At 45.0% G+C, this 24,352-nt stretch overlaps 6 protein-coding genes across 6 annotated transcripts; 4 read left to right on the top strand and 2 right to left on the bottom strand.

Moving 5' to 3' along the window:
* The first annotated feature begins 2,724 nt into the window (after positions 1-2,724).
* On the top strand, positions 2,725-4,194 carry LOC143901602 (uncharacterized). The gene has a single exon (XM_077414028.1). It carries the CDS (start codon positions 2,725-2,727, stop codon positions 4,192-4,194), a length of 1,470 nt encoding a protein of 489 aa, XP_077270154.1.
* Positions 4,195-10,985: 6,791 nt separating this feature from the next.
* On the top strand, positions 10,986-11,675 carry LOC143901601 (uncharacterized). The gene has a single exon (XM_077414027.1). The coding sequence runs from the start codon at positions 10,986-10,988 to the stop codon at positions 11,673-11,675; it is 690 nt and encodes a 229-aa protein (XP_077270153.1).
* Positions 11,676-13,070: 1,395 nt separating this feature from the next.
* Positions 13,071-14,201, top strand: LOC143901600 (uncharacterized). The gene has a single exon (XM_077414026.1). The coding sequence runs from the start codon at positions 13,071-13,073 to the stop codon at positions 14,199-14,201; it is 1,131 nt and encodes a 376-aa protein (XP_077270152.1).
* A 1,572-nt stretch (positions 14,202-15,773) lies between these two features.
* On the top strand, positions 15,774-17,129 carry LOC143901599 (uncharacterized protein F54H12.2-like). Its single transcript, XM_077414024.1, has one exon. It carries the CDS (start codon positions 15,774-15,776, stop codon positions 17,127-17,129), a length of 1,356 nt encoding a protein of 451 aa, XP_077270150.1.
* Positions 17,130-20,831: 3,702 nt separating this feature from the next.
* LOC143901598 (uncharacterized) lies at positions 20,832-21,485 on the bottom strand. The gene is made up of 2 exons (XM_077414023.1): positions 21,225-21,485; positions 20,832-21,119 (listed from the first exon to the last, which is right to left on the bottom strand). The coding sequence occupies exons 1-2, from the start codon at positions 21,483-21,485 to the stop codon at positions 20,832-20,834; spliced, it is 549 nt and encodes a 182-aa protein (XP_077270149.1).
* Positions 21,486-21,972: 487 nt separating this feature from the next.
* Positions 21,973-22,788, bottom strand: LOC143901597 (uncharacterized). The gene has a single exon (XM_077414022.1). The coding sequence runs from the start codon at positions 22,786-22,788 to the stop codon at positions 21,973-21,975; it is 816 nt and encodes a 271-aa protein (XP_077270148.1).
* Between the last annotated feature and the right edge of the window lie 1,564 nt (positions 22,789-24,352).

Here is a 24,352-nt window from a genome sequence, read left to right as displayed (position 1 = left end):
GACGACGATGACGACGACGACGACGACGACGACGACGACGACGACGACGAGAGATACGCACCCAGAAATTATGAAGGTAATAATATTTGTCTATTATAATTTTAATTCCGTAATTTTTTTTGTTTTAATCACACAAGTAATTATTTCTGATTAGATGTTTCTTACTTGCCGGTTCGATCCTTGTCTCCAGAAAATTAATAAGAGACAAACATTAAAAAAAAAAGAACGTTCGACCTACGCCAGTGATAAAAGCAACTAAAGGTGAGTTACCTTAGTATGCTCTATCGCGGTCGTGAAAAAAATTTTAACTTTTTAAACGTAATATAAATCAATATTGTACAATACTAAGTTTTTTTTATTTTTTAGTACAGTCGGGTGGAGGTGGTGCGGATCGTCCTACCGCTGCTGTTGCTCCGAACACTGACGATGATGATGATACGCAAACGCAAAGTGCTAGCGAGGAGGAGGGGTGGAATACTGTTGCTGCCGACGCTGACGGATCTCAATCGCAGAGAAACGATGAGGTGAAGGAGGAGGAAAATACCCCCGTGGAGAGGGAGCAAGAGGAACATCAGAAGCAGGCACATCAGCAGGATCACCATCAGCAGCAGCAGCAGCAGCAACAGCAACAACGTTACCAGGTCGGTCAATTTAATTATATAGATTTAGTGGCAGAAAACGCGCGACAATTTAGAAATTTCCGAATACTCGGTAGGGAGGCTAGTTTTAGAGTACGTCCGATACCCGAAGGCGAGGATACCATGCGTTGGTTAGAAAACGCGTTCCGCGAGATTCACGCGTACGCGTTACGTTTGACTGGTCCGGGAGATTACGTCGGCTTATCGTTCGAGTCGGCGGAACTAACGCACGGTCCGGCGAGGCTATCGTTTCGCCCAGCACGAGATTTAACACCCGAGAATATATGGGATCTCGTGAGTTCGATCGCGCAAAGTAACGGGGGAATTGATATCGCGCAAAATTTCGACGTGCGCGTTTTCAACGTTGCGATGCCGGTAGGTCGTGGGGGTGCGACAAACAGGATAACAGCCATCACTAAGCGGTCAATTTTAGATCTCGGTAATCGAGATAATTTGTGTCTACCTCGTTCCCTCGTGTTGGCACGAATTTATCGCGAGCGCGGAAATCTACGTACGGGAGTGTTGCACGACAGGTGGAATACCGTAAGATGCCGGACTTCCGCGCTTCAGCGTGAATTAGCGTTGGAGCTGGTGAGGAACGCCGGTGTTACGATACCCGAAGACGGGTGCGGAATTTCGGAGATTACACGTTTTCAACACTTTCTCGCGAATGAAAATATAGCAATCATCGTATATAATTCCAATAATTTTGGTAGAGGCGAGAATCCTTTGTACGACGGTGCCGAATTACTCGCCTCGTTAGAACGCGAGCCTACGTGCCGTTTAAATATCATGTTTTACGAGCGTTCGCGCCATTACAATCCGATTTTAAATATGAATGCCGCTGCCGGTACTTAAAAAAAATTTTGCGTGTCGTGCAACACTGTGTATCGTAAAGACAGAGGACATCGCTGTTCGAAAAAGTGTCCGTGCTGTTACGCTACACTCTCGTGCGAGAATCCCGAAGTAGAAATTGTCAAGTGCGCGGCGTGTAATCGTGCGTTTTTTCGGAAACTCGTGTTTCGAACGTCATCTCGCGCAAAAATCTTACGACGGTAAATCGCTCGCGAGCGTCTGCAGTTTCGTGAAGATTTGCGATAATTGCGGGCGATTCGTCAAGAGAGGTTCGCGACACGAATGCGGCGTTTTGTATTGCAAGACGTGTTGTTCGTTGCAGTCCGCTAATCATTTTTATTTTATGCGGCCTTTTCGACGTAATGCCGACGTAAACGACGACCCGGGCGAGGGTACAAGTACTACGCTGGCACGGGGGGGAGAGGCATCGCTTGGAAACAAAAATGACGGGGTGAATGCAACGAACAAGCGTAATAGCAAAAAAGAACGCGTCGCATTCGTGTTCTATGATTTCGAAACGCGTCAAGACGAGACGCTCGAAGGTACGAACAACGTCAAAATTCACGTACCGATTCTCTGCGTCGCGCAACAGATTTGCGAAGCGTGCGCCGCGATAGACGACATGTCGGAGCGATGCCGTTGGTGTGGAGTGCGCGAGTTTGTATTTCGGCGCGATCCTGTAAAAGAGTTCGTCGATTTTGTAACGCGAAGGACAAAATGTAAAAAAAAAATTATTTGCATCGCGCATAATGCGAAAACGTTTGATGCGCAATTTATTCTACAGTATTTAGTCGAAAATACGGAAAAGACTGAAGAGCTACAAATAATTTTAAACAGAACAAAAATTGTCGTGATGACGGTCGAACATACAAAATTTATCAATAGCTCAAATTATATGCCTATGAAATTATCCGAATTACCTAAAGCTTTCGGGTTGCAGGATACATTGGATAAAGGTATTTTTCCACATTTGTTTAACACCCGCGAAAATCAAGATTATATCGGTCCGACACCCGACACACGATATTTTTCTCCCGAGCAAATGAAACCGAAAGAACGCGAACACTTTCTTTCGTGGCACGCGGAGATGACGCGTAACAACTTTATTTTTAATTTTCAAAGTAAAATTATTAAATATTGCCGTAACGACGTGGATATTCTTCGACGCGCGTGCATGGCTTTCAAAAAAATTTTTTTGGAATGCGGGAACGTGTGTCCGTTCGAAGAATGCATGACTATCGCTTCCACGTGTATGAGAGTTTTTCGCAAAAACTTTCTGCGTAAAGAGGAAATAGGAATCATTCCGGCGGGAGGATACAGATTCGCCGATAATCACTCGCGTAAAGCTCTACAGTGGCTGGTATGGATGGAGCACGAGCTCGGGCATCCCATAATTCACGCAGGGCGAGAGCGCGAGCATAAAATCGACGGCACGCGCGTTGATGGATATTACGAGACGCCGACTAATGACGACGACGACGACGACGACAACGAGACGCGCCGTTACGTACTACAATTTCACGGTTGCTTTTGGCACGGATGTCCCACATGTTTTCAAGTGAATCGCGATAGAAAGCCTTCGTCCGCGAATCGCGAGGACACGATCGACGCGCAGTACGAACGAACACTCGCGATGACATGTCGTCTCCGAAGGAGGGGGTACCTCGTGTCGGAGATGTGGGAGTGCGATTTCGACCGTGAGTTGCGAGAAAATCAGGCGATGAAAGATTATGTAGAAAATCACCCATTGTTGAAACACGCACTTCTCGATCGTCGCGACGCATTTTACGGAGGACGCACGGGAAACATCGCCACTCGACGCAAAATTCGGGGTACGGAGAAAATACGTTACGTGGACGTATGCTCTCTGTATCCCTACGTATTGAAAACCGGTGCTTTTCCGATCGGTCACCCCAATATTTTTATCGGTGAAGAATGCCGAGCGATAATCGGAACTGCACCGAATTATAATTTTGATTCAATCGAAGGACTCATCCGATGCCGAGTACTTCCACCGCGCGATCTTTTTCACCCGGTACTCCCATATCGCGTACGCGGAAAATTATTTTTCGCGTTATGCCGTAGCTGCTGTGAAACGTTCTCGCAGGCCGCGTGCACTCACGATAATCCCGCCGATCGTGAATTCGAGGGTACTTGGGTATCCGTCGAATTGCGCAAAGCCGTCGAGAAGGGATATCGCGTGACAAATGTGAGCGAAATATGGCAATATAAAGTTGCGCGATATGACCCCGTTACTCGGCAGGGTGGTTTGTTCGCCGAATACATAAATACATTTTTGAAATTAAAACAAGAAGCTAGTGGGTGCCCGAGCGATTGTCATGACGACGAGGCAAAAGAACGATACCTGCGAGAATACGCGGAAATCGAGGGTGTTGTTCTCGATAAGGACAACATCGTGCGGAATCCCGGCCTGCGCTCGGTCGCGAAACTCTGTTTAAATTCTTTCTGGGGGAAATTCGGTCAGCGAACCAATCTGCCTCAGACCAAGGTCGTGAAATCTTGTTTGCGTTTCATGACTTTGCTCACGAGTCCCGAGCACGAGGTAATTGACATATTACCCGTCAACGACGAGGTGATATATGCTTCGTGGCGGCTACGAGAAGAGGCCGTCGTGGCTTTTCAATTGACAAATGTCGTGATCGCGGCGTACACGACGGCACAAGCGCGCTTAAAATTATAAAAATATTTAAAAGCATTAGATAGACGCGTTTTATACTACGATACCGACTCTTGTATATATGTAAGTACAGGCGATCCGAACGTGTACGAACCGCGTACCGGTAACTTCCTCGGCGATATGACGGACGAGAGCTACGGCAACGGCAGCTATATCGAGAAGTTTGTGTCGGGCGGGCCGAAATTCTACGCTTATATTGTTCGTACACCGGACGGACGTACTGTAAAGTCGTGTAAAATAAAAGGTATTACTTTAAATTATAGGAATTATATAGCTGTAAATTTCAATAGTGTTGCGTGCAACGGAAAGTCGAATGTAGCCTGTCCTTAGTAACGAGCCAGTTATTGATTTTATTGATTTAATGTAACAGCTGAGAGATTTGTTCTCGAGCTGCTGGACCGTGCGGACGTGGTCCACGCTCTTCTGTATCGCGAGCCTTTAATAAACCTTAAGTTTGTTCTCCTTAATCACCGCAGTGTTTACTTATTTCCGCGAGCGTCGGGAGTGTGAGCGTGTGTGAGTGAACGAACGACTCGGCGAGCGCAACATTTTGGGGGCTCGTCCGGGATAAAAAAAAAAACGAGCTGCGCTAATCAAGACGAAATGGCTTCGACCGCTCCCACGAGAAAACGGCTCCGATCAGCGACTCCATAATCGAACGCTCCGGAGACGGCGGAAGTGATTACGCTGCAGGCAGTGATGCAGGAGATTCGTGAGATGCGCGCGGAGCGCATGCAGAGGGAAACCGAGTTCGCGGCGATGATACAGCAGCGCGATGACGAGCTTCATCGAATGCAGGAGAGGATTTCAGAGCTAAGTCCCTCCAATAATTTTCTTTCGGGTGAAAACGCGAGCGGCGCGGTGCGAGTGACGGGCGCGGGTGTAGACGCGTCCGGAGATAGAATTTCTCACGGCATTAAAATAAAGCCCGATACGTACGACGGGACGGCGCCGTTACGCGAGTTTCTTTCACAATTCTCGCTAATTGCCGTTGCGAATGGATGAAGTGAGGCGGAAAAAGCGGTTGTCTTGGCGTCGTGTTTACGGGGAAAGGCGCGTTCATTACTTGATGCATACGCCGACGGGATCGAATCTCTCTCTTACGCAGAGTTAAAGGCGAAATTGGAATTACGTTTTAGAGAAAGTGAACTCGCACAAAACTACTATATTCAGTTCACAAATCGGAAACAGCGCCCGGGCGAGAATTTCGCAGCGTTGGGCGCGGATCTGGAGAGGCTTTCACAGAAAGCGTATCCAGAATGCTCTCACGAGGTTCGCGATAAAATTGCGAGCTCTCAATTTGTCGCCGCGTTGACCGACGGTTTTGTGAAGCGTACCCTTCAAGTCGAGGGAGTAACGTCGCTTCGAATAGCGATCGAGCGTTCGAAGACGCTCAGATTTATCAATCAAAATTATTTTTCGGGAAAAAAAGACGCTACGCCGGGAGATTCTCATTCCGTCCAAAAAGAAGTTCCGGAAACAAAGAAATTTTTGAAGGGACAAAAGGGAAATAAACGCCAAAAAACAAAGAAGTGTTGGGGATGTGGGGCAACCGGGCATTTCCGTTCAGAATGTCCCGCGCAGAAACAGGAAAACTAGCTTCTGTCGGGTTGATCGGGGCTGGCTCGACAGGCGAAGCCCGAGCTCCGGTTTACGCGCGCGGCAGAACCAATATTGTGCGCCGTCTCGGAAGCGTGGGCACAGACTCACGCAAACGTTGTTGTGTTAATGGATTTTTAGACAATAAATCTTGTATTTTTAGAATAGATACGGGCTCAGATGTGTCGGTTTTAAATTTAAGATTGGCGAATAATTTGAAGCAAGTTCCTCTTGATTTTTGTAATCTTAGATATCCTACCGGTGAGAGGGTGCCGGTAACTTCTCGCGTTAGCCACGATTTCTTTGGGCAAATTTAATTTTGAGATGCCTTTTTATGTGGCAGACATTAATGACGAATGTATTCTCGGGACAGATTTTCTTGAGAAAGCGGAAGTTTTGGATAAATTTTTAGAGAACACTCTCGGTTTGACGAAGAGTGTGGAAGTTGAGCACGGACTAATTTGTTCTCGAATTGAGGACTGTCCTGCTCTTCTTCCGATATTTGAGCAAGAATTCTCACATTTAAATCCTTTATAGGAACTTGTCTTTGCTGATTTCTTGAAAGAATCTTATCATGTCTTTTCCGAAAATATTATTGCCGGGAATTGTGATGTATTATGTCATACCATAGAATTGTGTGATTCTCGGCCTATTAAGCAGGTACCTCGCCGAATTCCCCTTCATCTACAAACGGAAGTAAATAAAATTTTGGAAGAGATGAAAGACCAAAAAGTAATTGAGGAATCAAGCAGCCCTTGGGTTTCTCCGGTTGTTTTAGTAAAAAAAAAGGATGGCTCTATACGGTTTTGTGTGGATTATCGAAAGGTAAATGCCGTAACAAAGAAAGATTCCTTCCCTCTTCCAAGGATTGACAATATTTTGGATTGTTTAGCGGGGAATTCGTGGTTTTGTACTCTTGATTTAAAGAGTGGATATTGGCAGGTAAGATTAGATCCTAAGGATCGAGAAAAGACAGCTTTTTCTTGCGGAAACGGTTTGTGGCAATTCACGGTTATGCCTTTCGGTCTTTGCAACGCCCCTGCTACTTTTGAGCGACTTATGGAGAAAGTTTTGAAAGGATTAATTTCTAAGATTTGTTTTGTGTATCTAGATGATGTCATTGTTTTTGGAAAAAATTTTGAAGAAATAATGCGTAATTTAAAAGAAGTTTTTCTTTGCTTACAAAACGCTAATTTAAAAGTCAATCCTAAGAAGTGTATTTCTAAAAAGAGAAGTAAAGTACCTTGGACATATAATATCTGCAAAGGGTGTTGCAACTGACTCAGATAAGATTTCTTCTGTTAAACATTGGCCGCTTCCGAAAACACGGAAGCATGTGCGAAGTTTTCTTGGTTTTTGCTCGTATTATAGGAGATTTGTCAAAGGTTTTTCTATTTTGGCTAAACCTTTGTACAAATTGACGGAAGAAAATAATAAATTTGTCTGGTCTTCCGAATGCCAAGAGGCATTTGAGAATTTAAAATGTGTTTTGACTTCTCCTCCTATTTTAGCTTTTCCTTCAGGTAAAGGACAGTTTATTTTAGACACCGATGCCTCAAATCATGGTATCGGGGCGGTGCTTTCTCAATTTCAAGGAAAAGAAGAAAAGGTGATCGCCTATTTTAGCCGAGCGTTAAACAAATCCGAACAAAATTATTGCGTCACCCGACGTGAGTTATTGGCAGTGATAGACTCGGTGAAATCGTTTCATCACTATTTATATGGAAGGAAATTTCTAGTGAGAACGAATCATGTTTCTTTACGATGGTTGATGTCTTTCCGGAATCTGGAAGGGCAATTGGCCAGATGGTTGGAGCGTCTGCAGCAGTACGATTTTGACGTCCGTTATCGGAGCGGAAAGGCTCATGGTAATGCGGATGGTTTGTCTAGACGTCCGTGTTTGGAGACGTCTTGTCGTTACTGTACAAAGATAGAGCTCAACGAAGGATCGAAAGAAGAGACTTGTGGACGTATAGTCTTCGCTGAGGAGAATCCCCAGGAATGGCGTTCCGCTCAACTTCAGGATCCGGTTGTTTCAAAAATAATTCAAGCCAAAGAGGCTGGTAGACGATTTGATTGGCAGGAAATTTCTCCTGGAGAGTCTTTTTTAAAAATTTATTGGACTCATTGGGAGGTGTTGACAATAATTGATGGTGTTTTATATAAAAAATGGCTCTTCCCAAATTTACAGAAAAACATTCTTCAGATTATCGCGCCTAAACAAAGGATTCAAGAAATTCTGAACGAGGCCCATAATTCACCTTCTGGGGGACATTTTGGCATTAATAAAACGTTACAGAAGATTCGGAAACGTTTTTATTGGGCCACTTGTAAAAAGGATGTAGAAAGATGGTGTGCTACCTGCAAGATTTGCATTGCTAGGAAAGGTCCCATCGGTAAGGGAAAATCATCTTTGCAAATCTACAATGTAGGAGCTCCTTTTGAAAGGATACAAGTGGATATTTTAGGTCCCTTGCCTACTTCTACAAACGGAAATAGATATCTACTGGTGGTAGTCGCTAGCTTTACTAGATGGCCAGAAGCTATGCCTCTTAAAAATAAAAGAGCCAATACAGTGGCAAGATCTTTAGTAGATCAGGTATTTTCTCGACACGGAGTTCCTTTGGAGTTGCATACAGACCAAGGAAGAAACATTGAATCCCGGCTTTTCCAAGAAATGACCTCTCTGATGGGGATTAGAAAAACTCGTACGACCCCTCTCCATCCACAATCAGATGGGCAGGTCGAGCGTCAGCATCGTACTATTTTAGATTATTTGGCAAAGTTCATTTGTGAAAGTCAAAAAAATTGGGATCGATGGATTCCTTTGTTTCTACTAGCTTTTCGTTCTTCAAAACACGAAACCACTGGAGTAACTCCGGCGGAGATGTATCTAGGACAGGATTTACGTTTACCTTTAGATCTTCTTAGAGGAAGTCCTCCTTTGTTAATAAGGGAGGAAGACGGAGAGGTAGAATACATATCCAATTTAAGGAACAGATTGGATCTCATCCATCAGTTTGCTAGACATCATCTACAAATTAGATCCAAAAACGTTAAGTCCTGGTATGATCGACGTTCTAGACGAGTACTTTTCGAACCGGGACAAAAATTCTGGTTCTATAATCCTCAACGAATTGCGGGGAAGGCCCCAAAATTGCAGAGTCCGTGGGTAGGACCATGGGTAATAATTAAAAGAGATTAGTGATGTTGTGTATTGTACCCAAGAGTCTCCTCGTCGTAAAAATAAAATTGTTCATGCAGATCGTTTGGCTCCTTTTCAGGAAAGGGAATAATTTTCCGATTTCGTATTAGGGGAAGTGTTGATTCGATTCGACCTGAGTCTGAGCCCGTACTTAAATATTTTTAAGAAGTTACTAATTAGTTTTTGTTCGATTTTTCTACGTTTCAATTGTTTTGTTACAGATATTAACAGCATACGGATAAGGCATGACGGCAGGGGAATTGCAGTCTTCTCCTGGGAAACCTTTCTGGACTGCCTCTCTCACGGTTTTTGACCGTTGTTTTCCCGTGAGACTGAGAGCGAATGCCCGGGCAGGGGACAGAGAGCTCTTAGAGCGATGGGTCCACGGAAGTATTTTCCCCTCTGATCCCGAAGAAAGAAGATCCAAGCGCGCAAAGCTCAAGAGGGAAGAGGAGCACTGGCGGCAGGAGTCAGGGGTCAAGCAGGATCTTCGTCGTAGAGTCTGGCCAGCTCTATGAGAAGAAGAAGCTCCGGAGTGCGGTTGGGACCAAGAAGAGGACGGCGCCCGGTAACCTGTGGCAACAGCCCAGGGTAGGGCAGGAAGCCGTTCCGGTATCCTGGAATCGCACGATGGAGAGGACCTGTTGTGGAGGCTGGAATGGACGGAGCTCAGTAACTCGGTGCAGCAGCACGAGGAGAGCAGGAAACCGTCCAGTCAGCGGCTTCCCTAGTTAGCAGGCTGCCACCCTGATTGTCGGGACGACAATCTGAAGAAGGGGGGCAGTGTTGCGTGCATGCCGCCCGGTATACCTTTCCGACACCAAGCTGAAGCGTGCAACGGAAAGTCGAATGTAGCCTGTCCTTAGTAACGAGCCAGTTATTGATTTTATTGATTTAATGTAACAGCTGAGATATTTGTTCTCGAGCTGCTGGACCGTGCGGACGTGGTCCACGCTCCTCTGTATCGCGAGCCTTTAATAAACCTTAAGTTTGTTCTCTTTAATCACCGCAGTGTTTACTTATTTCTGCGAGCGTCGGGAGTGTGAGCGTGTGTGAGTGAACGAACGAGCGCTCGGCAAGCGCAACAATAGTATTAAAAACTTAATAATATAAAGAGAGAGAGAAAGGGTAGAGAAGAGGAAGAGGGAGGAACATCGTCGGTTGCGGGGACAGTGATAAATCTACATTTTATTGCAATTCACCGCACCGCGTTTCATGAAATTGTAACTCGCGAAGAAACGAAAACGTGCGCACCGGTATTGGTAAAACGTAGATTTATCAATAATTGTTATTCATTTCCGTACGGTTACGTGGAGTGAATAACTCTTTTTCTCCTTCTTCTTTATTTTTAAGTTAGGCTAACACGTTTTCTGCCACTTTAGGGTAACAAAAAAATGTTCTTGCAGTATTATATTGTAAATAGTTTTTTAATTTTGTAAAAATAGTTGTAAGTGCGTAAAAAGATTTCTGTACATATGTAACTAAAAAAATATAATGTAGTAATATGTAAATATATTCTGTGTGCGTGTGTGTGATTAAATATAAAATTTTTTGAAATTTGTGATTCCTTTCCTCAAAAAATCTCTGAAAAAATAAAATATTTTTACATTTAAAACGTAAATAGTTGCTGTATAATATATATATTTGTCTCCTCCCTTTCCTTCCGCGCTTATTTTTTCTCTCTCACTTCTCCGCTCGAAGCATCGCGTACAAGCTCGTCGATCGCGATGCTCTCGCTGCGGAATCGTAATAAGCTAAGACGGGTGAATAAGTTTATGTCCACCGCGGCGCGCGAATCAGCTGATCAACGGCCGCGGTGATGTTCGCTCGCGCGAGCGTTTGCGGAGGTACGCTGGTGCGCGCGTTCGGGCCGCCGCCGCCGCCGCCGCCGCCGCCGTTGATTACCTTATCCCCTCCCCTCCTTCCGCTCCTCTCCTCCTCAAATTTTCTTTTTAAAGTCGCGCGGAATTCGAGTCAATCATTTCGCAAAATGGACGTGCGCTGGAAACATCCCTGGACGTCGATCGTGTGCGGACCCACCGGTTGCGGAAAGACGATCTTCGTGAAAACCTTTCTCCGACAACTATCTCACATGTCCGACGTGTATTTCGAGAGAGTTTTGTTTTATTACGCCGAGTGGCAGGAGGCTTATCGTCAATTACAATACGACGCGCGCGAAGAAGCAACGGTGAAGAAAAATATAATTGAATTTCGCGAGGGATTGCCACGTCCGGAAGATTATTCCGCCGATCCGCTTTCCCCTAAATTGATGATAATCGACGATCTTATGAGAGAATCGTCATCGAGCGACGCGATCGTAGATCTCTTTACCAAAGGCAGTCATCATAAGGATCTCAGCGTAATTCTCATCTCGCAAAATCTTTTTCATCAGGGACGCGGGCAACGCGATATATCGCTCAATGCAAATTACATCGTGGTTTTCAAGAATCCTCGCGATCGTGCCCAAATTCGTTCTTTAGCGCGTCAAGTCTTTTCCAACGATCCAAAATTTTTAGAAGAGGCGTACTACGACGCCACGTCGAGACCGCACGGGTATCTACTGCTCGATTTGAAACAATCGACTCCGGACGAATATCAATTTCGAACGTGTATCTTTCCCGACGATACGGCACATTTCGTCTACGTACCGCGTAGATCATTTTCCAACGGCTACGTTTAAAAGACGCGCACTAGCGCACACGTTGGTCAGTCGTGTAATTTTCTCGCGATGGAAAAGAAAGAAAATAACGCAAAATCAGACAGAGCGACGAAAAACGCCAGACGCTCGATTAGAAAGAAAAATACCTGTCATCTCGAGGCGTTGCTGTATTTGAACAAAAATCAACGCGCGACCTTCTTACGGACCGCTGACGATAAATTAATACGGTGTATAAGCGAATGCGTTTTCAACACGCTCAAAGGTAACGTTTCGCTCGAACGACGTGACAAAAAACGATTAAGCATACACAAAGCGACGCTGCGTCGCATCGCGTCAAAAGACAGTAATTTGAAGGCTAAAAGAAAGCTATTGGTACAACAAGGTGGATTCTTACCTTATATTATCGGTCCTATATTAGCCGCCTTACGTCGCAAATTATCGGCGGTAGAGATTAAAACGCGCGTTATGGAAAGGGCAAAAAAGATGGTTTTGATCACTACGGAAAATCTCGAAAGAATGCAGCGTCAATTATCGCAACAAACGCTCCCCACCGCGTTTACCGCCGTCGGTAGCGAACGAGCAATGGAAAATAGCGAAAATTCGGAGAACGCCAATATTTCCGTGCGTACACCGAGAACAAATCTATCGCGACTCGATGCGGAGATGAGTCTCATTCTTAATTCACCCTTACCACTCGACGTCGGGGAGAAATGGAAAAAATATAAAGAGGCACTTTGGCGATATCTTCATTTTGTTCGTGTAGCGCGAAAGCGAAATCGGGACGCGCGCAACGATGAAGGGAACGAAAATGCGGACAACGATATTCGTTGTGATGACATCAACGACGTCGACGACGACTACGAAACGACGACAACGCACGATCTCGACTCGGCTTCACACTCTAGCGGTATTATGGCGAAAAATGACGTCGCGGTCTGCTGCTGCTGCTGCTGCTGCTGCTGCTACCGTCACGTCAAACGAGCGTAATATGTCAAAAAGCACTAAAAGAATACTGGATAGCGTACCAAAAACTTATCGCGCAAATGCTCGCTTATTGTTAAAATATTTGTTCGATAAAGCAGTTCCAAGTAGAATTAGCTGGAACGAAGATGGAGTCGTCACTATAGACGGCAGCGTTATAAAATATTCGAATATCGACGACCTGATAAACGAGGCTATGCGCGAAAGAAAAACCGTGAAAGCAACGGGGAGACTTCAGTTCGCACGATTACTTCGCGTCTTAAACGTCCCCTCGATACTAGTGAGAAATACGGAATTATTATCCGCTAGTTCTTCTTCAAATATCGCGACATTTCGACCTCTCAGAAGTTCCACACCGTCAGATGAGACACCGAAAAGTACCGTTGATTCACAACAGGCGAAGAAAAGACGCTTACTCGATTGGAGTAAACAGAAATGACGGATCTTGAAAAATTCTACTACGATCCGCGACATTATGCGGGCTATTCGGCAACGGATAATTTGACGCGCGCCGCTAAACCGAATGTCTTCCGTAACGAAGTCACGCGTTGGCTCGAAACGCAAGACGCTTACACGTTGCATCGTCCATCGCGCAAAAAATTTTCACGGTTGCATTACAACGTGTCGAATATCGACGATGTGTGGGAGGCCGATTTGATCGAGCTCCGAAATCTCAAAAGTTACAACGACGGATATTCGTATGTCCTGGTGATTATAGACGTGCTTAGTAAATATGTCTGGGTAGAAACGCTACGATACAAAACGAGTGAGCACGTGACGACGGCTTTCCAGCGCGTGCTCTCGAAAAGCGACGGGCGCGTACTGGTATACTTACAAACGGATAAAGGTAAAGAGATTATCGGACGTCCGTTGCAAAAGTTTCTGGAAGAAAACGACATTCGTTTTCGCGTGGCCCGTAATCCGGATATCAAAGCTGCCGTCGTCGAGCACTTCAACAGAACGTTGAAGGAGCGAATGTGGCGCTATTTTACGCATAAAAATACGCGGCGCTACGTCGATGTTTTGCAAGATATCGTAAGCGCTTACAATCACACCCGTCATTCCTCCATCAGAATGCAGCCGGCTGTCGTTACGAGAGAAAACGCTCGTGTAGCGCGCGAAAATATAGTTCGACAATGGAGAAAAAGCGAAAAGATGAAACGCGCGCAAAAAGCTAAATACAGCGTCGGAGAACTCGTTCGCGTCAGTAGAGCAAAAGCTACCTTCGAGAAAGGATACGAGGCGAGGTGGAGTGAAGAGATATTTCGAATTCACCGCGTCGAGTGGCGAAAACCACGCGTGTACGAACTGAGCGATTTAGCGGATGAGGTCATAGACGGTATTTTTTATGAACAGGAATTAGCTAGAGTTGAGAAAAACTTGCGGAAAGAAGAGTTTATCGTCGATCGCGTGATAAAGACCAGGGGACGCGGCGCTAATAAACAGGTGTTAGTTAGCCGGCGCGGTTATCCCAGCAAGTTCGACACTTGGATCCCCGCTTCGAATTTAACTTCTCTTCCTCAAGATGAGGGACGATCAATTTCTCATGGTTCTTCCGAGCAATAGCAGTATGCGCTATTTTCCGGAAAATAGAACCTCGTCATTCGTTACGGAATTACCTCAAACTGTTCACTTACACGGCGAATGGGAAGTCGCGCTTAGCGAGATTCAATTTTCAAGTACTTTTTCACACTTGCGCTATCAAGAAAATGAAATCTACTTCTTCGATACTAAACCGGGGGAGAAAGAAGCACAGGTGGCGAGGAAAGACTCAATATGGTACGGTCTTTACAAAAATACCACAGAACTTATCTCGGCGATTAATGAAACATGCAAACAAGCTGACTCGCACTTTTATTTGGATCAGCAAGAAAAGACTGGAGGAAAAATCCTCATCAACATTACCTGTAACGCAAGCGAATGCGATCTAATACATTATATGAGCGTTTCCGATACTCTTCTACAAATACTTGGTTTAAGTCATGCTCTTCTCAATAATCCCGTATACTATGGCGAATTATATGCCAGGCGCAACGCAATTTATCCTATTTCCAAAAAACCGTTTACTGCAAATTATATTAAACTTGGATTTTTTAACGAAAGTAAAGGTGTACGCGAAACATTTTTCTATAGTCGTGAACCTTGTAGTTTGCAGCGCGGTATTCCAGATAAAATGTTCGTTTATTGCGATATTTACGAGCCTTATGTAACAGGTGACGTACAAACTTCTCTTCTCCGAATAGTGCCGGTCGAGACATACCGCTATAATTACGTGGACGCTTACGGAACGAATCAGGTGAAACATTTCTCTCCGCTGCATTATATTCCATTACGCAAAACAAATTTCCGCACGATTGAAATAGATATAAAAGATCAACTCGGAAAAAATATACCATTCGAATCCGGGACGCTGACGGTGACATTGCATTTTAGACGTTTCCAATAAGACCGCGGTGAAGTGTCGTTGTCGAAAAGAATAAAAATTAATTTTAGTACCATGGACTACGAATATTACGATTCACACTACCAGAGCGGACGAGGCGGAGGAATTCTACAAGTTTTCGTCGGAGCACCCTATCAACGAGGTCATGGAATCGGTAGTTTTCTCGGCGGATTATTCAGAAAAGTACTGCCTTTCCTAAGTAGAGGCGCGCGAGCGGTCGGTAAAAAAACTTTACGCGCGGGAATCAATGTGATGAAAGATGTCGAAAATAATACACCGTTGAAGGAGGCACTCAAAACTCGCCTCAAGGAATCGAGTGGAAATCTTAAAAAAAAAACACAGGAGAAAATAAGCAGCATGATGAAGGGATCGGGGTATAAAGTAACCGCAAAAAATTCAGCGTTTCAGTTTCCCCTTGGCATCCACGACAGTCGCGTTGCAGTTTGTAAACGTCGTCGTCCTCAAACGGACAAAAGGAAATCGTCATCAAAGAGCAAGAGAAAGAGAATAACGAACAAAAAATCATCGAAGAAGAAGAAGACTCGTGCTGTAAACAGAAAGTCATCTACCACCACTGCGAGACAACGTGGTCGTCGAGTTAGCGTCAAGAAACGCAGCGTATCCGACATATTCTCTTAATCGTCGCGCGCACACACGCGAACCAAGAATTCAAGGAGCGGAGAAGAAGGATAAGCATGTCTTTTCTTCACACGCATTCAAACGAGTGTTTACAAAGTGAACTCGATTTCTTCTCTTTGCCACCCACTCAAACTAATATCGAAAGCTCGCAATGTATCTATTATAAACCCGCCATAACCTCCCTCGGGGACGACGCGCCTATAGAATTCGTCATACCCGGACACGGAGAAGACTACTTGGACCTCACTCACACCATGTTGAGTCTTCGCATACGCGTAGAAACTTCTCCCCTAGCAGGCGGTGGTGGCGACAGCCAAACAAGTACACCAGGCGGAAGCGCGTTCAAAGTAGGCCCTGTAAATCATTTACTGCATTCCATGTTCAATCAAATCGACGTGTATTTCAATCAAAAACTCGTCTCACCCCCAAACAACGCTTACGCGTACCGCGCGTACATAGAGGCGTTGTTAAATTATTCTTCACCCGCAAAAACTTCCCATCTGACCTCTTGTCTGTGGGACATGGATATTCCCGGACTCATGGACGCACTCGTAGATTCAGAAACACCGAATCCGGCTCTCGTGAGACGCGCTTGTTACATTCACGAGGGACACGCGCTAAATCTCATAGGTCATCTTTATTGCGACGTTTTCAATCAGGATAAATTTTTAATTAACGGTGTGGAAGTTAGAATGAGACTCGTTCGTTCGAAGGATTCGTTTTGTCTTATGGAAAATCAATCGACGTCAAAAATACGCATTTTAGACGCCAGTCTGCTAGTGAGAAGAGCAAAAATAAGTCCTGGCATTTTACTCGCGCATGCGAAAATGTTGAGTCAAACTACCGCCAAATATCCCCTTACGAGAGTCGAAGTTAAAACATTTACGATTCACGCGGGTCTCGTAGGAGAATCGATAGACAATGTAATACTCGGTCAACTGCCGAAACGGATAATAATCGGTTTTGTCGATAACAGAGCGTTCAACGGCGATAGAAAATTAAACCCGTTTAATTTCAAAAACTTTGATATAAATTTCTTTTCGCTGTACGCCGACGGTATACAAATTCCCAGTAGACCGCTACAGCCGAGCTTCTCGAAAGACGAGCCACTCTACGTCGAAGCTTATCACACTCTTTTTTCGGGAACCGGTATACACTTTTTGAACGAGGGTAATTCTATAAGTAGAGAAGATTACGCCGAAGGATTCACACTTTTCGCCTATGATCTTACACCCGACTTATCAGCCAATTTTGCCGGCCATTGGAATTTTGTGAAACATGGCAATTTACGATTAGAAGTGCGATTTGAAAAAGCACTTACCACAAGTGTTAACTGTATCGTTTACGCCGAGTTCGATAATGTTCTAGAAATCGACTCCTCTCGACAAATCATCGTCGACTTTGTCGGTTAAATGACAAATGTCGACAAATAATATTTCACAGCTTTACGGTACATGATTTATTTTTACCCCACCACTACATATTTCCCCCATCGCCATTTTCATGCGTAAAGTTGTGCAAAAAGAGAGATTCAGTTTCACTCGAGACACGAACGTCGACGCTTCGCTTGAAAAAATAGAGAGTGCATTTTGAACTATGGATCTGGTCATCGATATACAAGGTTTCCGTGATGTCAACGGAAAGTTTATTCCGAAAGAAGTCGCAGTTGTCGCGAATAACGCAGCGACCGCTGGACACTGGATTATGACGCCTCCCTATCCATTTGACGATCTACCCGAAAAGCCAAGACGTGAGAATAACTGGCTTTTGCGAAATTATCATGGAATCGAGTGGTTCGATGGCGAAACCAATCTCAAATGTTTCACGTTACATCTGCGAGAAATTACGCGACCAGTGCGCTACATCTACTGCAGAGGTGTGGAAAAGGCTCGTTACTTGAGTCAACTACTTTCCAGAAACATATATAATCTGGAAAAAATTTCTCCACCGTTCAAAAGTTTACCGGAGGCCCGAGAGTACAGTCAACGCTGCTCACATCACGGATTTCGTGTTTCGACTACGGACAAAATTGTTTGTGCGTTACGTAACGCTTTCAAATTGAAACGCTGGTTAGTCTTGCAAGACAACAGTGAATGCAACAGCAGCAGCAGCAGCATCGACTCGAGCCACGATATTATAAATCTCTCACACGTAAATTTGGACACAAGCGACAACGACGACGAAGGTGAAAAAACCGATGGTAACATCGCTATAGAAATAAAACAGTTGCAAAAAAATAACGAGACAGAAAATAAAGAAGAAGGAGAAGTGGCAAAAGCCTATTATTCAGTAGAGGGCGTGTTCGCGAAATCGCTGATTAATCCCGACGATGGGAGCGGGATGAGAAGGACGCGCGTGGAAGGTGTTCACTAATTATTCACTTTATTTCTTGTGTAACTCAGACCACAGTCTGAGCCGTCTTTAATATGAGAAGAAATACCCTGGTAACCAGTTTGCTAGTTCAGATGCGTCCCGAAGAAGTGCGCAAGAAATCAGTCCAGAATTGCGACAAAAGTGCATAATATCTGTGATTGAACGAGTACTTACTGTACTATTGCAGTAGTCTGCTGTAAGAAGCTACTGTGAAATTTTATACTATTTGTTAAAAGTAAACATGTAGCAGAAATGTGAAAACAATATGGAAGTATCTTTTGAGTACAGATCCAACCGGCAGAAACGTGAAAAGAACGTGCAAGCATCTGCCCGTGAGAAAAAGAGCAGTCGAGTGTGCTAGACGCTTGAAACATATTTGCAGCAAAATTTCACAAGTGTATGTCGCTTAAATTGTTGTTTTTGCCGTACAGATTCGACCGGCAGAAACGTGAAAAGAACGTGCAAGCATCTGCCCGTGAGTAAAAGAGCAGTCGAGTGTGTTAGACTCTTGAAACATATTTGCAGCAAAATTTCACAAGTGTATAATGTCGCTTAAATTGTTGTTTTTGCCGTATAGATCCGAGTGACAGAAATGCGAAAAAAGCGTGCAAGCATCTGCCCGTCAGAAAAAGAACAGCCGAGCGCGCTAAACTCCCAGACAGCACAAAATATTTATAAAATATTTAAAAAAAAGATTTAAATATTTTGAAAATATATACGTTGAATATTTTGTAAATATTATTATAATGTCCGGAAAATAAAAGATTATAATAAATATTTTAAAATAAAGTGTAAATAATTATCATCAATATTATTAAAGTAGTTTTTAATTTATGTTATAAATATTTATAGAAATAATTACTGTAAGTTAAGTGGAAATTGTGAAACTGTTATAGCTTTGTGCTGTGAGATGTAGGCTATACGGTTCATTTTGGCGTTACGAATTTCGAAAAATGTTTGATTGATAAATCAGATGTACGGTATATTCTGCCAAAATAACAAAGATAACGCTCTCAATAACGATAAATAAACAAAACAAGGCAAATGAGAGCTCGTTCGCGACGAAGGACGGGCGACAGTAATAAAATATTACAAAAATTGAATAAAATATATATAATAAAGTAAACGTTTCGGTCCTTGATTTGGACCCTCCTCAGTACATATAGCTAGTCGAGTGAAATGCAGTGGTCACAAGTAGTCAAAAATGCCGCGTAATACTTATTGTATTACGCGGAGAGATGGTGTCGTATATCTTATCAATTTGACTGTCAGGTAACTCTTGTGATCACTTTTTAAGGTATGACTATATATATTTGTTTAATTTATTTCTTTTTATGGAATTAAGGTAACAGTCACGTTGAGGATACGAGATCCACACTCTCATAATCGGAGAGCGGAATAACTGCATTTTTGACTACTTGTGACCACTGCATTTCACTCGACCAGCTATATGTACTGAGGAGGGTCCAAACCAAGGACCAAAACGTTTACTTTATTATATATATTTTATTCAAATATTGTTGAATTTGTAATATTTTATTACTGTCGCCCGTCCATCGTCGCGAACAAGCTCTCATTTGCCTTGTTTTGTTTATTTTTGCCAAAATCATTTGTATTTCTGCTGCTCTACTTTTTACGCAAGCATCTGCCGTAATTCTTGTTGAATTCTGCTGTATGTGCTAGTTTGCAACAATGCCGCTAGGCGGCGCATAATGGTAAAACTAACTCGCAAGTAAATTTCAGTTGGGATCTAATATAAGCAGGCCTCCGGCGAAGCGCGAAGCAAAATCATGACATTCGCGACAATCTTCGCCAGCAATACAACGCAAGGCTTACCCAACACCACTGCGGTGTTATAAATATAAAAAATATTTTTGTAAATTATTTTAATCTTTCTAAGAAATATTTTAAAAATATTTTGTGTTCTATGGGTAGCAGTAGGCGCTGCTACAAATCTAGCGCGATTATGTTGCATTGCGATTTGCGCAAGCATCTGCCACATTTCTTGCACTATTTTGCTATATGTAAATGCATACACATATCTTCCACAATTTTGTTGCACTACGACGAGAACAAGTTTCTGCCAACAAAAAAATAGTCAAAGTTGGAAATAGAAAACGCATGATCTGCCCGAAAGTTAGTGCACGACTTTCGTGCAGTTTTACAGCAGAATTGCAAAGGATTGGTTACCAGGGTATATACAGTCTGACCTGAGAGTGGTGGGCAGTCTTTCGGATTTCACTAAGCATAAGAAGTCTTTGTATAAGAAGTCTTTGTGTATCGTTCGTGAGTGGGCGAGGCAGTTATATTAATTGCCCTCCTCGTGATGAGTAGCCCGTGAGCTTTGGGACACGTGGCGGTCGGCACTCGCGCACATGTGAGCCTGAGTCGTCGTGTTGATGTATCCTGAGTAGAGCTGGATGTGCGGTCGCTTTACATGTTAATGCAGTATCTCAGCAGCTGTAATCACTGCGGTGGGCACTTCAATGTGTATAGTCACAATCAAAAGGCACAGAGCACACATCGTGCGTCTGATCACTGCGCGGCCATTTGCACAATTGCCTCGATCGCGAGGAAGACGTTGGCGATGAGCGCGCCCGTGCGGGCGCGAGCTACCGCGGTGATGCGGGGTCGATATCCGATCGATGCTGCCATCTGATCGGGCGGCGCAACAGTAACGGAATCTCGAACATTCCGCCCGCCATCAGCAACCTTGTTGATGATTCCTTACTCTTGATCCTTCATGCGGTTGAACTGGGCAATATGGCAAGCTTGGCACTAGGCCGAGTGAGTGTCGTGGTGGCGGTCTTCAGGGTAACCACCCTGGTGAGTCCATCCTTGCCGGGGTGCAACGCTGTTACTCTGGCGAGTGGCCATTTGCACGGTGGAGAGCGTTCGTCGGTGAGCAGCACGATGGACCCCACCTTGACATTGGTGTTGGAATGATGCCACTTGGATATCGCCTGCTGGCGTTGCAGGTAATAAGCCGACCATTGTGCCCAAAAATGTTGAACACGCTGCTGGATGAGCTGCCATCGAGATAGTCGTGAGGTTGCTAGGTCAATCTGAGATGGCTAGGGTATGGTAGTGAGTGGACCTCCAATGAGCATATAACCTGGTGTGAGCGCAGAGACGTCTTCAGGGTCGTCACTCAGCGGTTCTAAAGGCCGTGAGTTGAGAATGGCCTCGATTTGCGTAAGCAACGTTGTGAGTTCTTCCGTCGTGAGTAGAGTTTCCCCGATAGTCCGTCTCAAATGAAACTTGACGGATTTCACTACCGCCTCCCACTTGCCCCCCATGTGTGGAGCGCCTGGTGGGTTGAACTCCCATCTGGTGCAATCACGTTGTGGAATTTGAGCGATTCGTTGATGTTCTTGGGAACTCTGGATGAACATTTTCTTGAGCTCGGCGTCTGCTCCAATGAACGTTGTCCCGCAGTCCGAGTATATGGTCTGAGCAATTCCCCTTCTCGCTGAAAATCTTCGGAAGGCTGCGATGAATCCTTCTGATGAGTAGTCACTGACTACTTCGAGGTGAATTGCGGAGGTGGAGAAGCAGACGAACACACAGATCCATCCCTTGGATGTCTTCGCACCTCGTCCTTTTCAAGGTTTTGATGGTGAGCGGTCCGGCATAGTCAACTCCTGTGGGAGTGAACGGACGTGACGGCGTAACCCGAGAGAGAGGTAGTTGGCCCATCAGTTGATGAGCACGGATCCCCCCCTGCCGAGCACACACGACACACCGCAAAATATGAGACTTCACCGGAGCCCGTCCGCCGATGATCCAGTGTTTTTACCTGACATGAGCCAATGTCAGCTGTGTTCCTCCATGCAGGGTATGCAGATGGGCGTGTGAAATGATCAAGGTTGAGAGCCGCGATTAGCGAGGCAAAATCGCCTGATGCTTGTTGTCTTGAGCTAGTGCTGATTGGTTGAGGCGGCCGCCAACTCGGATGATCCCTTGAGTGTCTATATACGCAGTCAATCGACTGAATGCGTGAGCAGTTGGTAGTCTCGAGTTGGCCGTGAGCATCTTGATCTCGTGCGTAAAGTATGCCGCTTGAGTAGCCTTAATCCAGAACGATCTGGCCTCCTCCAAAGCTGAGTGTAAGTCCAGTGGCGTGCGTCGGCAGCTTCCCAGAAGCGATATGAATCTGTATATCAGGTCCCAGTGATAGCCCGGTTGAGAGGCGGCCGCATGTAGCGCAGTGCCTGGACGAGCCTCGAGTGCACTCAACTCGTCCGAAAGCGCGGGTTGTGATGGCCATGCTTCAGGGGTGAGTATCCACGGTGGTCCCGTCCACCATAATGAGTGGCTTTGGAGTTGAGCAATATTTAATCCTCGTGATGCGCAGTCGGCTGGGTTGGACGTACCAGGTACGTATTTCCAATGTGCGTTCGCAGTGAGCTCTTGAATTTGAGACACTCGATTTCTCACGAAATCCTTCCAGCGCGATGCATGAGATTTGATCCACGTGAGTGTCACAACAGAGTCCGTCCACAGGTGAGTTGCTGTGACGTTCAACTTCAAGGTAGCTTGAACGTATTGCATGAGTCTTGAGAGCAGCCGTGCTGCGGTGAGTTCAAGTCTCGGGATGGTGAGCTGCTTGAGCGGTGCTACCTTGGTTTTAGAGCACACCAATGAAATCGTGGCGCCATTAGAGCCGTGGACGGTGATAAATACGACTGCAGCCATTGCCAGTTGAGAAACATCAGAAAAGCCGTGAAATTCCACTGACGAAAGGCCCTATGTGGTTTGAGAGGTGCTACCTTGGTTGTACCACCGAGATATTGAGAGCTGGCCAGCTTGTGAGTTCTTTTCTGATAATGAGCCACCGTGATGAGAGCTGGGATGGCAGTGGTTCATCCCATTGGAGCTTCATGTAGTCAAAGCTCCTGCAAGAGCATCTTCGCCTTGATCACCACTGGTGATACAAAGCCCAGTGGATCGAGTTTCTGAGCCACTTCAGACCAAGCGAGGCGTTTGGTGAGATGATCGGTGTGCAACGAGATCCTTGTTGAGAATGTGAATGAATCTTCTTGAGGAAGCCATCGTAATCCGAGTCCTTTGGTTACGCAATCGTCAATGTCGTTTGTGAGTCCTGGTCCTTTTCTGCTTGAACCGCAGTGAGTACGTCTTGATAAGTCGCGTGCCACCTTGCTAATGGGACGCCGCCCGCCATGCACAAGTCCGTTGAGCAGTGTTGAATTCTACTACTTGCTGAAAGGTGTTGTCGCCTCCAGAATTGTCATTAACATATCGATCGTTGTTAGGTGATATGGCACTTTATTGAGTTGTTCATCTATCCAGCGAGTCCGTTGTAAATCTTAGTCATCTTCATGCACGTTGATCTGCCTATACTCCTTGGTGATGTCAGTGGCAACTAAATGCCGAAATTGTCGGATCCAGAGCAAAACATCGGTGACGTCTAAATGCAACTTGGCTCCCGTGTGCATGATATCATTAAGAGAGCGGCCAGATGTAGATGCGCTTGAGCAATTGGATACCACACTTACGTTCGTGGTTGCGCTGTCTGGTTTAAGCATTCCGTGATGTGGCAAATAATAGTGCGTGTGCTGACTGGAAGCGGGTGAAGCCTTCTTCATGTGATTGAGATCTCGATATTCTGTCATGAATTGGTGATACAGACGTCGATAGTTGTCATCTCGTGAGAATCTTCTTTGTAAGCTTTTCAACCATCGATTCGCGGTGAGATACGAGTCGCCGAGTGTATCAGGTGATGATTTTAGTGGAAGTCGAACTGTGTATCGACCTGTTGAATTCCGTGAGACAGTACTCTTAAAATGTTCTTCACATTTTGTTCGTTAGGAGTAAGATCAAGATTGTTGCTCGCAGGCACTTCTTCTTGTGTCCAAAATCTCGGCAGTAACTCGTCGAGAGCATCTTCCCTCTCCTGAACCGATGCATGATGCACTGTAGCAGATGCCGATGATGATGTGTCGACAGGTCCGAGAACGAGCCATCCAAAAATTGAGAGCTGCGCAATTGGCATCAATGTATCTTGTTTGATGATGGTGGGCTTGATGATCTGCCCATATAAGTCAGCTCCAATGATAATATCCACTGGCCGTGGTGTCAGAAAATCTGGATCAGCCAAGGTTAACTTGGTGAGATGCGGCCATTCCTGTGGTGCAGCGTTGAAAGATGGCAAGATGTTTGTTCACGTCTGCAGAATGTGAACTTGAATAATGACGTCTGATCTTGAGTGAAGTGGGGGGAGCTTAAGCAATGCAACTTC

The sequence above is a fragment of the Temnothorax americanus genome, unplaced genomic scaffold (assembly GCF_048541705.1).
Source record: "Temnothorax americanus isolate GAGA-0224 unplaced genomic scaffold, ASM4854170v1 Scaffold35, whole genome shotgun sequence".
Taxonomy (NCBI): Eukaryota; Metazoa; Arthropoda; class Insecta; order Hymenoptera; family Formicidae; genus Temnothorax; species Temnothorax americanus.
This window is presented reverse-complemented; position numbering and strand designations above follow the sequence as displayed.

Excerpts from the sequence above, each read along its gene's own strand:
- LOC143901602 (XM_077414028.1), top strand. The coding sequence starts at position 2,725 with ATGACTATCGCTTCCACGTGTATGAGAGTTTTTCGCAAAAACTTTCTG.
- LOC143901601 (XM_077414027.1), top strand. The coding sequence starts at position 10,986 with ATGGACGTGCGCTGGAAACATCCCTGGACGTCGATCGTGTGCGGACCC.
- LOC143901600 (XM_077414026.1), top strand. The coding sequence starts at position 13,071 with ATGACGGATCTTGAAAAATTCTACTACGATCCGCGACATTATGCGGGC.
- LOC143901599 (XM_077414024.1), top strand. The coding sequence starts at position 15,774 with ATGTCTTTTCTTCACACGCATTCAAACGAGTGTTTACAAAGTGAACTC.
- LOC143901598 (XM_077414023.1), bottom strand. The coding sequence starts at position 21,485 with ATGTTCATCCAGAGTTCCCAAGAACATCAACGAATCGCTCAAATTCCA. Across the intron at positions 21,120-21,224 it reads TGAGTGACGACCCTGAAGAC|CTCATCCAGCAGCGTGTTCA; the intron begins GTCTCTGCGCTC and ends TCTCGATGGCAG.
- LOC143901597 (XM_077414022.1), bottom strand. The coding sequence starts at position 22,788 with ATGGCTGCAGTCGTATTTATCACCGTCCACGGCTCTAATGGCGCCACG.